Genomic DNA, 15,467 nt, shown 5'->3' with positions numbered 1-15,467 from the left:
GGTTTGCTGAGTGATTACAATTCGTCCTGTGGTGGGCATTCATGTCTGCACCAAATTTCATGGTATCAAATCTCACCACGACATTCCACTAAAAAGCCAACTTCAAGTTGGGGTCAGGGGTCAACATGATAAATCATTTAAAACCATGAATGTCAGTATAGAGTATTGTTTCTATCCATCCAGTAGATTTGGGAATTTTTTTACTGAATAAGGAAAAATTTTAATGGCAGTAGCGAAAGTCATGCAGTTACTAAAGTCATCTTGGATTCAACCTTTAAGGACCACAAATACCAAAATGTAAAATCTGTCTCATAGTTGTTGAGGTATTTTAGTCTGGGCAAAAACATCAGACCGTCCCTCACATGTCTCAAAAGGTGAGAATTCCAGAGATGCCAGTGTCGGCCTGAGTCACAGCGATCCTCACGCATTTGCATTGGCATTTCAGAAGTGTCTCTTCTCTAAAAAGCGTGTCTGATATAGCCATTCACTGTAAGCTAATGCAAATAGGGAGTGCCTTGATCCAAAAGGAATCGCTCCAAAACAGCTATTTACCCCTGAGCATGCACAGATACCCTCCCAGACCCAAAACACACACATAAACTCAATTTGCCACGCAAACACAGATTTGCATCCAAAATGTATGCATATATGCAATTACAGGCACAATGCACAGTAAAACGTGCCAAAACAGTTGATTCAGATCTAAAAGGCCATCCTGTTATGTACTCAAGCGTTCACCTATTAGCACTGCAGCCCCACTGAGCGGAGTGATACGCATGCATGCCACCAACGTGAGCCAGCCAGCCTCCAAGCCCACGGTCATTGTTGTCTCTTTATAAAGGATGGTGGACGGAGTGACAGCTGTAGCTAATCGGCCTCAATCGTTCCCACTCTCCCTGTCACCCTCAAGTGCTGTAAGCTTCAACTTGGACAAAAACAAAAAGCACCAACCATCTACCCGGCCATGCCCCCAGGTACCCCCCGTGTCACCCCCCAGTGCGATAGGCCTCTCATCCCGATTAGCCTCTGCAAGGAAAGGGGCAATTTTAACTTTGTTTCAAATGCATTGGCCCACTCAAATGTGGAGGGCCCTCACAAACGATGGTATGTGATGTTTTTTTGTTTTGTTTTTAACCCTCCACTCAATCAACGGTAAACAAAAGCAGCTCGACAGCTAGTTTGTTGCTCTGGCTCATGCCCACCTGGGAGGATTTCCATGTCTCTGGACTGAGGGACAAATTGTAGAGCCCTAAGGGTTTATCTTAATGCTCACACATCACATCAACAGTGGTATTGAGCACACAGCGGTTAGGTAATCAGGGTATTGAAATCAACAAGTGACAGGACCTGTGCTTAATTGGATTATTTCATGAATGGGCTTTTCCTAGAACTTAACATTTCAGGTGAAATGAAACGGCAAACATTCTTCTGTCAAACTCCAAAGCAAGAAAAGGTAAAAAAAAAAAAAGTTAAAAAAAATGATCCTGACACCTTATATTCATCTGGAATGTGGAGCCCCTCTTTGACTAGTCAGTATAATTCCACACGCTGATACATTACTCAAAATCTGCTCAGTGCTGCTTGAGAGGCAGATAATTTAGCCTGCAACAGGAGGAAGGAAATGGCAAAAGGGCACAAGTCCTTGGGTAACGTCCACTCACATCCCCATACTGGTTGAGCATCCGAATGACCCGGTCAGTGAGGTTGAAGATGTCTCGCCAGTCGAAGTCGGGGACGTCATCTGGACGATCCTCCGGTGGGCCGTTGTAAAGGAAGTTGAGGATGTGTTTGGAGGAGAATGGCGCCTCCTCCAGACTCCTGTCAATGAAGTCCATCACAGATGGATTGCAGATGGTGTCCTGAAACAGAAGGAAGTACGGGTAATGACGTTCATTTTCCTAGTTTTTTTCCATTAACCGCAAGAGCCCTTTTTTTTTTTTAAAGAAAACATTGCTGAGACAATGGAGGAAAACAATAAACAAGACATCACAAGCAAGAAAAGAAGAAAAAAGAGGATAATTCAACAGCAAAAACCACGAGCAGTGTTATTAGATACAAGTAGATGGTGAATGTAACATGATGAGGAGGGTTAGAAGACAAAACAGGGCTTACATCGAGGTAGAAAGAAGTGTGAAAGGTGGACAGTGTGACAATGAGAGGGATAAATGGAAAGGGGAACGAGATGGCATATTATGGTAAGATAAGCGTCTATATTCAAACAGGAAATTCCAGAGATCTCAGCAAAATTAACGAAGGAAAAGATCAGGATAAAATAACAACAACATCATCAGTCACCTCATTCAAAGGCACAATTGTTTGGCATTGGATGTCATCTGAATGGCAACAACGAGGTAGATCATTATCATATGTATCTTATGTCTCACAGACAGTGGTGTTGCTATGTGTGTGTGTTTTCCAGTCCGTGGGTGTCATTTTCAACCATAGTTGAGATAAAGTAAGTTCGGTGATATTAAAGAGATTGTCCATGGGATCTAATATCTTGTCCATTCATCTTTTTAGTCATTTGTTTTCCTGTTTAAAGCGTCTCAACTTATTGATTCCGGTGTTGTTGTCCTACCCGGATCATCTTGACTTGGACTCCATCTTGGAAAAAAGCCCAGATCTGAGGAGCCACCTCTTCCCAGGCCTTCCCCATCATCCTCAGCCTCTCCAGCTCCTCAAATGTGGTGTTGGCCTGCAGGAGGGATGGAAATGTGTGTCAGTAACTGGTGCTTCACGACTGGTCATTCAAGAAATTATTATTAAAAACACAATTATTCTCACTGGTGCCTACATTTTGGTGAAAAACAAAGTATTGGAACAAATGCAAACATTTGCACACATGCGGTACACAGTAGGAACGAACATGTTGGGGAAAACACCAGATGTACACGTGTGTACACAACATTCAGACAGTCAAACACACACACTGTCACAGATCTCCTAATCTGCCGCTACATACCATTCCCACATTAAACTCTCTGTGCAAACAGGCTTTGTAAAGACAACACACACATTCTCACACAAAGAGTTCCCGCAGGCCCGCACAGATAACCGACAACTGCGCAACAAATGCACTCAATGCCAAATCGTCAAATATTTACCGCACGCTTATCGTTAAAACCCTGGATGTGTGTGGGTACAGTGCTTTGTGTGCCGCATACCCATGGCTGGCTACTTCAGCATTCAGTCATGTGCAGTGGGGGATGAAAGCACTCAAGAGTACACCCAATTAAACGCCTTCCTCTTGTGTGTGTCTGATTTTGGGTGACAATGGGGACAATGGAGCCGGGGTGACAATGGAGGCCGTTGGTGACAACTGGCTGAATGCATTCAGCCTGCCCAGTGAATCCCAGTCAGGTTCCCACAAGTGAGCGCTTCCTCATTCCATGAGGCAGTTTAAAACAGCAGCTCAAGAGGACGGGAATTCTTTAAGGTGTTTGGTCTAAAGGGGCAATTGAAGGATCTCGTAGCTAGCCAAGCTGTAGCGTGTTTTAGGCCTAACTTTGGACCTAGACACTCTGTTCCACGTGTATTAACTATTAAACTAAATGAAACATTTGTGTCGCGAGACGGTGGTTAACCCTTCGTATGGTTGCTGATTCTGAGATGACTGAAGAAATATTAAGTTTCCTAACAAATGCACCAGAAATAACTCTCAGTTTCACCATTTATGTAAACAAACTGGTAGTATATGGCTGTATTTGTAGTAGTGTTGGAACAACAGAAAAAGAATTGAAAGATTCAGTCAGTGTTTAAATCGTTTTTTAGTTTTTTAGTTATTTCTGATGATGTTTAACTCATTAAACATGACGTTGAAGAAATATCTTTTTTTCTTTTAGGCAAATCTGACTGATATGACCTCAATGCAGTTTAAGATGAATTCTTAGTCCCTACCAACCCAGTCTCACAGAAATTACATCTCTATTCAGTTAAACTGCCTACTCACATCTATTTTAACAGAATTGTGTTTTCTACCCAAAAGGTAAGGCTATGACACTGTAGAAAACCCTTCCAGCATAAAAGAGTCACAATGTCCATGTTGGACATTGAAGGCAAAGTGAAGGAATAAGTCAAGGTTCAAGGTAATCTTCGTTATCCCAGAGGGGCAGTTTGTCCTACAGTCAGCTGTACACCACAGTGGTCCACTTTAAAAACTACACAACAGACCAAAAATATGACGATACATCAGCACTTGTTTTTGTTTTGTTCTCACCCTCTGGTTGATTGGATTTAGGAAAATGTCATGCTTTGGCTTAAAACTCACCTATTTCACCATGTTAACTACATGTTCAAAGGTTTAGGAAAATATCACAACCTGGGTGTTTAAAGCTTCTGTTCCATTTTCTGGTTTATCAGGTTAATCAGTTCCACCCCATCTAATATGTGAATGAGTGGCTGGAAAGTTGTGATAATTTAAAAACAATACAAACAATGATAATAAACAAACATAATCCAGGAGAAAATAGGTTTCCCCTTAAAATATAACTGAAAAAGCAGTTTAGTTGTATAGGAACATAATGTTTTGGAGACAGAACTGTTCCTGCAGTGCGGGTTGACCAGTACAGTGATGGTAGGATACAGACCTACATAGCGTGCTGCACGTTACACAACTGTAAAGCATGACAGCATATGTTTAAACGCATGATTAGTTTGTGTTTGACAGATGCAGGGACTTCATAGATCCACACATTTTAGAGGAAGCAACAGCGCAGAGTTACATCTAAGCCACTTTAAGGTATGAAAGACTTTATTTTCACTGAAAATGCAAGACAACGATGACTTTATAGGGCTTAAATCAATGGCAAGCAACTTTGAATCAGTCAGGTAAATTTGTAACGTTATCGTATTTCTTTATTAGAAAGCACTTTGGGTCAACGTGTGTTGTTTTGAATGTGCGATATAAATAACAGTGACTTGGGCTGCCTTGACTTTACAGGGCAATGCTTTCAGCCTTGTAAAGCGGTGGATTAACCCCTTGGTCAGTGCTCTCTAGGTGCAATTAAGGTCCCAATCAGAGGGAAGAGGAAAACAAAGAGGTCATTAAAGGCTGGGAAGGAGGAAACACAAGTGAGTGAGTGTGTGTGTGGGTGTGTGTGTGTCCTTATGTGTGTGATCCCACGTCTTTAAGGACAGACTTCAGTGCTTACATAACAGTGAAAAAGCCATGGCGCCAGTTGACTGTGTGGCAGTCAACACAGCCGATCAACTTCTGTTCTTCCATTGCGACCAAGCCATCCATGACTGCTGCCCCCCTGAAGGGCTTTGACCAACTCGTATCTACATCTAGATACAAAGGCTTGGACATGACACGAGGAAAGCTGATCCCCTTTTGAGGGGAAACGCTTTGTTCACTGCAGTGGATCTGAATGCTCCAGAGAAAAACCAAGACATGGATGTCATTGAGTGACAAAAAAAAAGAATCAGTTGAAATCAATGATATGAAACTCAACTCATTTTATTTTTCAATAGTTTAAGTCTTTCACATTTGGGTTTTTTGTAGGTGCACCACTTGTCTTTGATCCTGCTAACAAGCCAGTTATTCCTCTATGTATTTAAATCAACCCCAAAATGCACAATAAACTCGTCATTTCTGGTCTGCAATAAGACTTTCTTCCACAATATGATCGATGCTACTTACATTTCGTATGATCTTCCTGACAGCTGGTGAGTCAGGAGCGTAGAGGATCCGTCCCATCAACATGGGCTTGACGGAGTTCCAGACGATCCTGGTGACGGGGTTGGACTCCAGCTCTTTCATCAGATCGTTGCAGAAAGGAGCTTTAGGAGAAGATTATGTGTTAGATAATCACTGTTGCAATATGAGTCAAGCAAGACACTTGAACACCTGTAGCAGACTGTCGAATACGCCTTACAACAAAGAATTTGGCAACCAGTTAGGAAAACTGGGTGGCTTATTAAACCACAAACGGGTCATTTGTTTCCATGCTCATCTAAATATGTTTTGTATCGCATTGGGTGGGTTTTGGGTGAAAAGCACAATAAACAATTTTATTAAATGCATGATAGATTCAGAAAAAAACATGTTTTCTCCTTCATGACACATTTCCAAGGTGGGCTAAAAGTTTAAATGAACATTTTTTGGATTCCTATCTATCATGCAATTCGAGCAGGGAGGTATCTGTTTCTCCCAAAATGAATTCTGCAGCATGACATTCACCCCAAACATGCAGCCAAAGCCATAAAGATCTATTTAACAAGAATGCTGACACAGAACGTGGACCAAAATCACAACCTTCCTGGAAGAAGTAATGAAGATCTCCCGATATTGCGCATAAATTAAAGACAGTGACTCCAAACCAGATGTTGCTCTAAGCCTTTGGATGGTCTTCTCTTATGTCGTATTATATTCTGTGTCATAATAATACTCGATGTACTCACTGGTGCTGTTGTCATATGTGTAGTGGCTCTGCGCCCAGCCACTGCTGATACCCAGGAAGGCTTTGTAGTTGTTGTCCTCGTACCAGTTGAAGGAGGTGACTCTGGAGAAAGCCCCCTCGGTGTAGCCACACACCAGGCTGGAGGCAGCAGCCATCACCTGCCTGAAGGACAGATTGTTCTGGAAGAGAGGAGTCATGACCTGGATAAACTCCCTGGAGCTTCTCCGCTGGAAAAACTGTAGCGAGATAAGAAAGGACAACAGAGCTTAACAAAGAAAGCAGAAGGCCTGTGGATTTCAACACTTCTCCTATGTGAAAGATGTATTCACATAAGATAAGTATTACATTGTCATATATGTAAAGAATCAAAGAGACTCCAATATTTATATGTTGAGAAATATTAATGGTATTGTTATAATGTTTTACAGTAAAAACTCTCTCTGCAGCCACTTCACTACGACAAAACACATAATTTGACAAGATCTTACGATGTGAAATATATACAAATGAGAAAACCTGTGACGTGTTATTGATTTGAATTCGACATGTCAGTGTCATAATTTTAATAGAGGGCCATACAAACTAAAATACCATACACATGATAACCCTACATGTTAAATGTAGTCCGTTTAAGACTCAACAACATGCAGCGACTTGTGTATTTGAGTGATGAGCATCATGTGCAGGAATTTTGAAACCTGACAGATGTGCTCATCCTGATGTTTTCCTATGATGTCACCACAGAACCAATGCCCTTAATGCCATTTTAGATAGTTTAACGAGAGATAAACTATCTGCCTCACTACCATTTGTTGAAAAATCGTTTTTTCAGATGAACTAAGGGGTCAAGGTTTTGATTTTTTGGGGATCTTCCTTTTCTGACGAGGAATGCCTCGTCTCCTGACAGAGACAAGTGTCTCGCCGACAGGATGTCAGACTGTCAGCTACGATGAATGTCCCATGGAAACATCCACAACAAACACAGCAGTATCTCCACACACAGACATAAACAAAATGCTTAAAATACAGGTAGACCACAAATGACACTTAAGTCTAACTTTAAGTCACGCTTGCTAAAGACAATTGTGTTTATCCTCTGAATGCAGCTTATCCCGGAGTGACTAAGTTAAACCCGACTGAAGCAAGACACTTCATTAGTCAAAACATGGTCACACTGAGGAGGGTCACCCAAGCAAAGGAATGCATGTAGACTTAAAGTTAGTGCGATGAGGACAAACAGATCAATTAATCACCACTGTTGTTCAACCTTTTCCATGACTGAGGCTTCACCTGTTCTTGCAGCCTCAGTGATTTTTTTTTTCTCTTCCCATTAGGATGGTCCCATAATGATGATGTATGTGTTTTTGAGGCTAAATGGGCCTGTTCTGAATTTAGCCTTCCTTATACGCACTAAATGATATCCCCCTACTGTCTGTGTTTGCGTAAAAACTCAGGCAAAAGGAAGCAACTGCTTCCTGACAGCTAATAATAGCAAGCAGTGAACTTTTGAATGGAGCTACTGCGGCTGCATGGGCCTGCTCTTACCTCTTGGAGTTTGTCCGAAGCGGCAGAGACAACACGTACCCAGAAGTTAATGTCAATGCCTTCAGAGTGATTGTCCAGAACAAGAGGAAGCTGATGAGAAACACAAACAAGGAATGAATGAATGCTTGAGTGACTTTTTCCATCTTCACAATTCATCTTCAAATTTTCAAAAGCTGACACCACATTCTTCATAAACCCGTTTCTTCCACACACAGACACTGTTAATAACAGGTGACAAAATCCATAGCGACGTAAACATACTGTGGTGAAAAATAAGTGGAACACTGCAGTCATCGTTCGTATGTTTTTGCTCTCCCTTATCTTTACCTGACCGTTGCTTTCTATTGAGGATCTGCTGGTTTGCTCAGAAAGCCCACAACACAATAGGCTAAAGGTTTCAGGAAGCAGCACGAGGCCAAGACATAGAATTGCCAGTGGAAACATCCTTCCTCTTTGTCATTTCTTCCTTTCTCCATACATGTGGGTGAGAGATTGGGGGGAAGTGGGGAATGTGAGTAAAATTCATCTCAGCAGTTTGCTAGTTACGGGAATCATTTGGATTTGTTGGATTTCTTTCTGTAATTTTGTAAGATATTTACTAAGTGAAGCGTCTTGAAATGAAATGTTGTGAATGTAAATAAACTGAGTCGTATTTCAGGCTGTGTCTGTAACCATGCTGGACAGTAGTGGTCCACAATGGGGGAAAAAAACAATGACGTTGAACAACTTGAGAACAAGAACACAAGGAATGGTGGTAAAAGGCAACATCTTTTGTTGCTGCTGCGCAAACAGAGACAGACAAGCACATAAAACTAAGCACACTTGGCTCTGTCCCATGTGTGTCAGCCATTGTTGTCGTCCGTCTTATTGTGGATCATGTTTACTCTCACTGATTGCTAAAGAGAGCAGCGTCTACGCTAAGCTAATTACAGAAAGAGGCCAAGTCTGCTCAGCTAATGCTTACGGTTTTTACACATTGTTTGCATTACCCCTGAGGCATGTAGACAGAGCTGGAGCACACTATGGATTTAGTCTTTTACAGACAATTCATTCATTCTTTTTGGATGTAATTAAGTTTCTTTAACCTTTGCCTGATTTTTAAATGTGCAGACAATACATTCTAGCTGTGGCAAAAGTTGCATGGTAAAATGTCTCTAATGCATAAAGTGTTGTTTTGGAATTTCGGTTTTGTTTTTTGTTTTTTCAGCACCATGACTGGAGAATAAGGTAGTGTTTACTCTGCACTGCATTTCCCTGGGAAATATTTGTCCCGCCCTATGAGTCACAGCCCTTATAAAAATACTAACATCTGTTTATCCAATGTGTCTGTTGGCTTTAAACGTGATGCATGTCAGACAATAGGCTTGTGTGAGCTTGTTAGGTTTTGGTCTGGATGCCATACGTGCACAAACTGCTGATGGGGAGTCTGACCAGAGTGGAAACGAGAAGCTCAAAATGTACAAAATGACTTCATTCTGAGCTGATGATGCAATGAGAAAACCCTGAATCATGAAAGCTTTGCCTGAAGTCAGTGAAATGAGTAGGTAGCTGTTAAAACGTTTTGCTTTCATTATCAGTATTGTTTTTAAAGGGTCCAATTAAGATATCTAACATGTATTTAGTTGCATTTTCAGTTTCCCCATTTGTTGGTTACGACATACGTTAAGAAAATCTGCTATCAATTTGCCAACTACATGAATGCATTAATTAGACACGCTGTGGCTTAAAGTTAACACTTTATGACATTGCTTGACAACTATTTTACATTATCCTGCCAAATCCTATACCGTCCGATGCCAGCTTAACATCAAGACATTCAGTCAACACAAGGCTCAGCGTTGTCCTGCCTTCTCTTGTTATTTGCAACTTACCCGTTGCAAACAACATGGCAAGATCCCAAATTGGATGTATCCAAATGCAACTCCATACTGCCCTTTCCTATTTCCATTAACTAGCTGCCAACTTTCAGTATGATGGCATTTCTTTAAGCTGCATACAGTCACCAAAAATGGATTGCTTAATAGTTTTACTGGCAAGACTGTAAGCAGTGTGTAAATTTGGAAAAGGCACTCCCAGTTAAATTATGGAAGGATTAGATTTGATTGTGCAGACATTTTTTAGAGGTTGTGTCAGTGAAAGTGGAAAGCCAACAGATGAGGCTGTTTCAGCAGAGAGCTTTAGAACATGTACACAACCTACAAGTGGCATTTGAGTGTGGTCGTTTAGTCCTTCTGGTAATTTCAGTATATTTATACTGCTGTCTACGTCAGCCCTCCAAATCCAAGAATAAACCAACACTGACCAGCCGGAAGACTTTGAAGAAGTCGACGTTGGCGTAGAATTTGTCCTCGATGATCTGCAGCCGCTGTGGGGTGAGGATGCACATGGCGTTGCGAACGGCGTAGAGTCCTCGGCGGCTGGGGAAAATGAGGAATCGCTCCAGAAGGTTCAGGCTGCAGGCGATGTCTTTTAAATGCAACTCTGGGACTCCAAAAGCAAACTGGAGGGGGGGAAAAAAGTAGACAGGAGATGTGTAGTAGCTGGGTTAGCTGGAACACCAAATATACAGATGTAGAGTTTTATGTGATTTCACTGTGATGTCTTTCAGTTTCTTAATAAAAAAAAGCTGGTGACAAATTAAAGGAACAATCTGAACCCTTGTGAAGGGATTTGGTGACTCTGTTGTGCTGTGGGAAGCTTTTTGCTGCCATTGTTTGGGTCCACTTGTCCTTTGAGAGGGAAGAGTTACTGCAAATTAAGTTGTTCTGGGTGGTCACCTTTATCCTATGATGAAACGTTTCCCTCCTGTTGGTTTGAGTATCTCAGTCCAACTCAACACCTATGATAGATTTTAGACCAACATGTTTGACAGCACTCTGCACCACCACCAACATCATTAAAACACCAAATGAGGGAATATCTTTTGGGAGAATGGCGTTCGTCCCTCCAGTAGAGTCCCAGGCACGTGGTGGCGCAGCACCTTGGTAAGACGCTCGATGTTGTTTTTCCTTTCATCCGTCACCCATCTGTATATTTTGTGCTTGTGGTTTGACATCTGTACTGTTTACATCAATACTTCATGTCAGTTGCTCAAATGCCACAATAGAGGAGCCGTTCCAAGAAACGCTACGAAGGGAACAAGTCATTACTTGGTAAATACTTTCAACAAAAGCCGAAGTCTCTCTTCATGTTTAATTGCGTTCCAGCAGAAACCAACTTGCTGGCATGCAGATGTTCTGATGCACAGGTTGCTGAACAAGATCTCAGAATGAATGAGATATTGCTTAATTAATGCTAAAATGCTACACTGTGCACCGCAACACTATGTGTGTGTGTGTGTGTGTGTGTGTGGCAGTCTGTTTATGCATGGTTGTGAGTGTCCACGGACCTGTTCAGGCCTGATTTGGGCATTAACTAGATGATACACCACAGACTCTGTCAGAGGAATGTCTCTCAGCAGGAATGACGTCAGGGTCTCATCGTCCTTTAGGATCGTCTCCACCTTTACTCCTCGGCCTGCAGAGAGAGACAGAGCGATTTCACACAGAGATAAAGAACAGTAACTTTAATTGTCCTCAGATGTATATTAGTTTTAAATAACGTAATATTGTTCTTGCAAAATTTCCTTTTGAGTCAGACAGTGGATAAACTGGATAAGTAGAAAAAAACGGGATTCTTAGTGACGCATATTTTGGGCAAGTTGCAACAAATCTGCTTCATTAAAAAGATAAAGGTTGAATACTATCCACCTCTGCACGATTACACTATTTCCAGCGGCCTGTCTGTGCACGAACAACGTTAGACTTGCTAGACAAAGTGCTGTTCTGGCTTCTGTCCAGGTCCTACGGTTGCTGAACTTGCTTAGTGATGCACTTGTAGAAAACAACACAGACGGTAAAGGCAAGACACAAAGTGGAAATGAGGGAAATGTTCATCCCCCAGAGGGGACGAGTGTAACGAATGGAAACGGAATGGAAAAGTCCTGAAAGCACGTTTCTGCCAGAAGGGGAGATCGTGTATGTTTCCAAAATAAAGTATGTTGAGATTAGAGACATTTGATCGGCAAGTTGTATATTAGATGTGAGTATATCATGTAACAAGCTTGATTTTGTGCTTCCGAAACTTTACGTAAGATTATTTGTTGGAAAAAAACAGAAGATGTGAGCTAAATGACCACTCGTTTTTGTATAAGAGGTAAAGATATAAGGCAAGTCAATGTATAGCTGGCTAAAACAAAAGCTCAGTCATGTTGATTTGTTTTGTACAGCCAATATGTGCATTATTATAGCCATCTAAACTTGTAATGTGGCAGTTCCATAGGAATACAGACACCATGAGATATAACGCTGTCATCAGCAGCCACACCAGCTCAGCATAATGACTGGAAACAAGCAGCCCAGCTCTGAGTGTTCACTGGTTGTCTAGCACCTGCTCAAGGCCAAGAAATAATCCCCCATAAAGCCTCCATTAAACAGCACCTTTTCGTTTTTGCGCTTCGGCCTTTGTGAAGACGATTAAACAAATGAGAGTGAAGTGTGAATTAGTGAGCATTAGAAGTGCTGGCAGGCGCCGGCTGATTAGCTCCATGTTTAGCAGACAGTTATGAGAGTTGATGAGGTTTTGTCAGCCAGCTCTCTGCCAGAAAACAAATAAGAGCACTTCAGGAAAATGACGATCCAAGGTGCCATCGCTGCCACACAGCAGGCGTTTATTATGGAGCTCCTCACACACATTTACTCAAAGTCGAGGGCCCTGCACGCCGAGTGTGTACATCAGCTCGAACAGTTTTCCGTTTAATACGACCAGTCATGAGTCAAATTCATTACTTACGTAACTCGGTTCTCAACATGATTCAGTTTTCTTTCCAGGGGCTCATGGGAACTTGATTGGAATGTGGATCTGTATCTCTGTTAGCTCTGTTAGTCCATCTACATATTTCTCCATGAGAGTGGCAGCGCAGAGAGCAGCCAGACATAATCATTCACAGGCTGGAATGCACTCAGCCTCATTCCACTCCCATCATAAAGGTTTATTTTGCCAGCAGGGAAACATGGTGTATATACATGTATGCATGAGCAGAGAACAGTCCGCATGGGGTCCCTGGAGATGGGATCAGAGTTTCTGACTGAGCGGATGGGCAGCACGTGAACTGCTTTCCCACCAAATAAACAGCAAGGCAACGTAAGCAGCTTACATTACGGGCCTGTCTCGAGCCCATGTGATATAATCGTGTTATACTGTACAAACACGGGCGGACTGATGGGAAAATACGTGACTGTGACGCAGTTTTTGGTGGATGGTGGATTCAAGGTTTAAAACACGATTAGACGGTTATTATCCCCCGGGATTAGAATATGAAAACCTCATATGTTTCACAATACAACACACAAAAGTAGTACCTGAAAGCAGACTTAATAGCTCGCGAGGTTAACTGTAGTCGAGGTGTATAATATCATTTATATAAAATTCTGACAAGGAAATCCAGAGAGCAGATTTATCACCTGTGACAATGAAGCAGCTACTAGGAGTAAACTCACTGACCTCGGCTTTGCTTCTATAGGCTCTGATGTTTTTGTGGGATGTTGATGAAAGCCCGGAGCACTGACCTGAGACCTGTTCGGGATGAGTGCGCAGAGTGTCCATGAAGTTACTCATGGAAGTCATTTCCCTCCAGAGGCGACCCAGCTGGAGAAACTCTGGGTCACTTAAAAGAAGCTCTTGAGCGTCCGAATAGAACTGAGCCAGTCTGAAGGCCAACAACAGAAGACACTTTAGTAAACAACAGTTTAACGACACTCACATATATGTGCATGTACACGTTGCGGTTTGGAAGTCAAACTAAATACATCCTCCTTGACTCCATTACATAATTTTTCTTCTGAGAGCAAATATTTCGTAGGAATTCAGCACCACGGGATTAAACGGATCACCCTCTGCTCGCCCAGGGTGATGCTTACATGGAGTTGTTGTAGTTGGACACCAGGCCAGGAGATTCACCACGGGTGGGGTATTGAAAACAAGGGTTGTTGGCATTGCAGAAGATTCCCTGGATCCATGGCAGGACACCAGCTGAGGGCATGGCCTTGTTGGGGAAGTGACCTGAGGTGGATGAGATTCTGTTGGCTTTCTGTGCTTTACACCAGTATTTTAGAAACATTTACGAATACAGCCGAGCACAGAGGATGTCGTTTTTGTGGTATAGGGTTGTTTGCTCACATTCATGCTGACGGTAGAGCGGGTTCACTCTCCTCAGCCACACCAGTCCCATGAACAGCATGACAGGCCACATGATCTCCATGAAGAAACGGACCTGGTTTTAAAAAAAAGTGAAGTTTGTTTTCAGTGAGTCATCCACTTAAAAGATGTTAACCAAAGTGTTTCTGATGCTCAAGTCATCCTGAGTGCATCCATAGAAGGCACTTCTTTTAGGTTCTTGACGACGTTCCACCTCTCATCCAATAAATACCTGGGCCTCCCCATGAGTGACTTATAAATGAGCAAGCTGCAGAGATGAAACGTCGTCAAGAGCTAAAAACAAGTCCGGTCGCCTTCTATGGAAACGCTTATATGCGTCTCCAGGTAACAACTGGTAAACTGATGCAGTAGGCCAATAATCCCCGGGCTCCACATTCTCACTCCGTAAATACAGATCGAGCTGTAAATTAACACCGAGTTTAACGATAATACGCAATGATGTAAGAGGATACCGCTATAGAAATCAAGCACGTAGCGGCATACTGCGGAAATACATTGAAGTCTTCGTTGTGCATCTATAATGCAAAGTATGTTATCTGATATGATGAAAACTGGTACATGTTACTCAGATGTATGTTTATTATGTGTTAATTTAATCTGACCTGTGACAGATTTTGCAAGTTTGCAGCATAAAGCAATAAAGATGCTTTAAATACATTAAGTTATATTTTTAGTTTAGTTAAATGTTCAAGACTTATGTTTAAAAAATAAAAAAAAAGTGGCAGCAGAAGATAAGTTGGTGTGTATGGATATTTTTGATGTAAATCAATATGACAAATAATCCTTCATGTAGAGACATTTCAGCCAACTGTAACTTTCACTGTGACAGCTGTAGTGTGCAGCTGATGGATGAGAAAGTTTTACCCTCTGCCTCCTGCGAACCGTCCAGTTCTTCCACAGCAGGAGTCTGACCTGTCGTCCTGCCCCCATGGCTGCTCCTTGTGACCCCCGCAGGGGCTGCTTCCAGCCAACAAACCTGTCCACAACAATCCTATGAGCTAAACAGAACTTCCTTATGTTTTACCAACATGTTCAAGATTTTAAAATGTAATTTAATGACAGAGGGCTAAATGAGGCTTCATTACAAATCAGCCCGTCCATTCATTTGGTGAGAGCTCATGTGAAAGCTAGCAATAGCTCAGTAATGAGGTTAATGAGATCAGGGGACTTCACATGGTCAGCGTAACCTGTGCACAGTCTATATATGTGCTGATATTACTATTCATGGTGGATGGCGCGACCCAAAAACAGGAAAAATCGCACATC

At 42.1% G+C, this 15,467-nt stretch overlaps 1 protein-coding gene across 1 annotated transcript in view; it reads right to left on the bottom strand.

The window, feature by feature from the left end:
• The window catches only part of LOC103369882 (retinal-specific ATP-binding cassette transporter-like), a 52,271-nt gene extending 37,140 nt beyond the window's left edge, over positions 1–15,131 (bottom strand). Inside the window, exons 1-11 of the mRNA XM_008298722.1 lie at positions 15,066–15,131; positions 14,163–14,256; positions 13,904–14,045; positions 13,553–13,692; positions 11,335–11,462; positions 10,249–10,446; positions 7,947–8,036; positions 6,403–6,637; positions 5,642–5,781; positions 2,579–2,695; positions 1,662–1,859 (exon numbers count right to left, since the gene is read on the bottom strand). Of these exons, the coding sequence (XP_008296944.1) occupies positions 1,662–1,859; positions 2,579–2,695; positions 5,642–5,781; positions 6,403–6,637; positions 7,947–8,036; positions 10,249–10,446; positions 11,335–11,462; positions 13,553–13,692; positions 13,904–14,045; positions 14,163–14,256; positions 15,066–15,131 (1,548 nt within the window). The remainder of the gene's footprint in view (positions 1–1,661; positions 1,860–2,578; positions 2,696–5,641; positions 5,782–6,402; positions 6,638–7,946; positions 8,037–10,248; positions 10,447–11,334; positions 11,463–13,552; positions 13,693–13,903; positions 14,046–14,162; positions 14,257–15,065) is intronic.
• Between the last annotated feature and the right edge of the window lie 336 nt (positions 15,132–15,467).

This window comes from Stegastes partitus, unplaced genomic scaffold (assembly GCF_000690725.1).
Source record: "Stegastes partitus isolate 25-593 unplaced genomic scaffold, Stegastes_partitus-1.0.2 Scaffold1344, whole genome shotgun sequence".
Taxonomy (NCBI): domain Eukaryota; kingdom Metazoa; phylum Chordata; class Actinopteri; family Pomacentridae; genus Stegastes; species Stegastes partitus.
The sequence above is the reverse complement of the archived record's forward strand: the minus strand, read 5'-3'. Positions and strand labels throughout refer to the sequence as shown.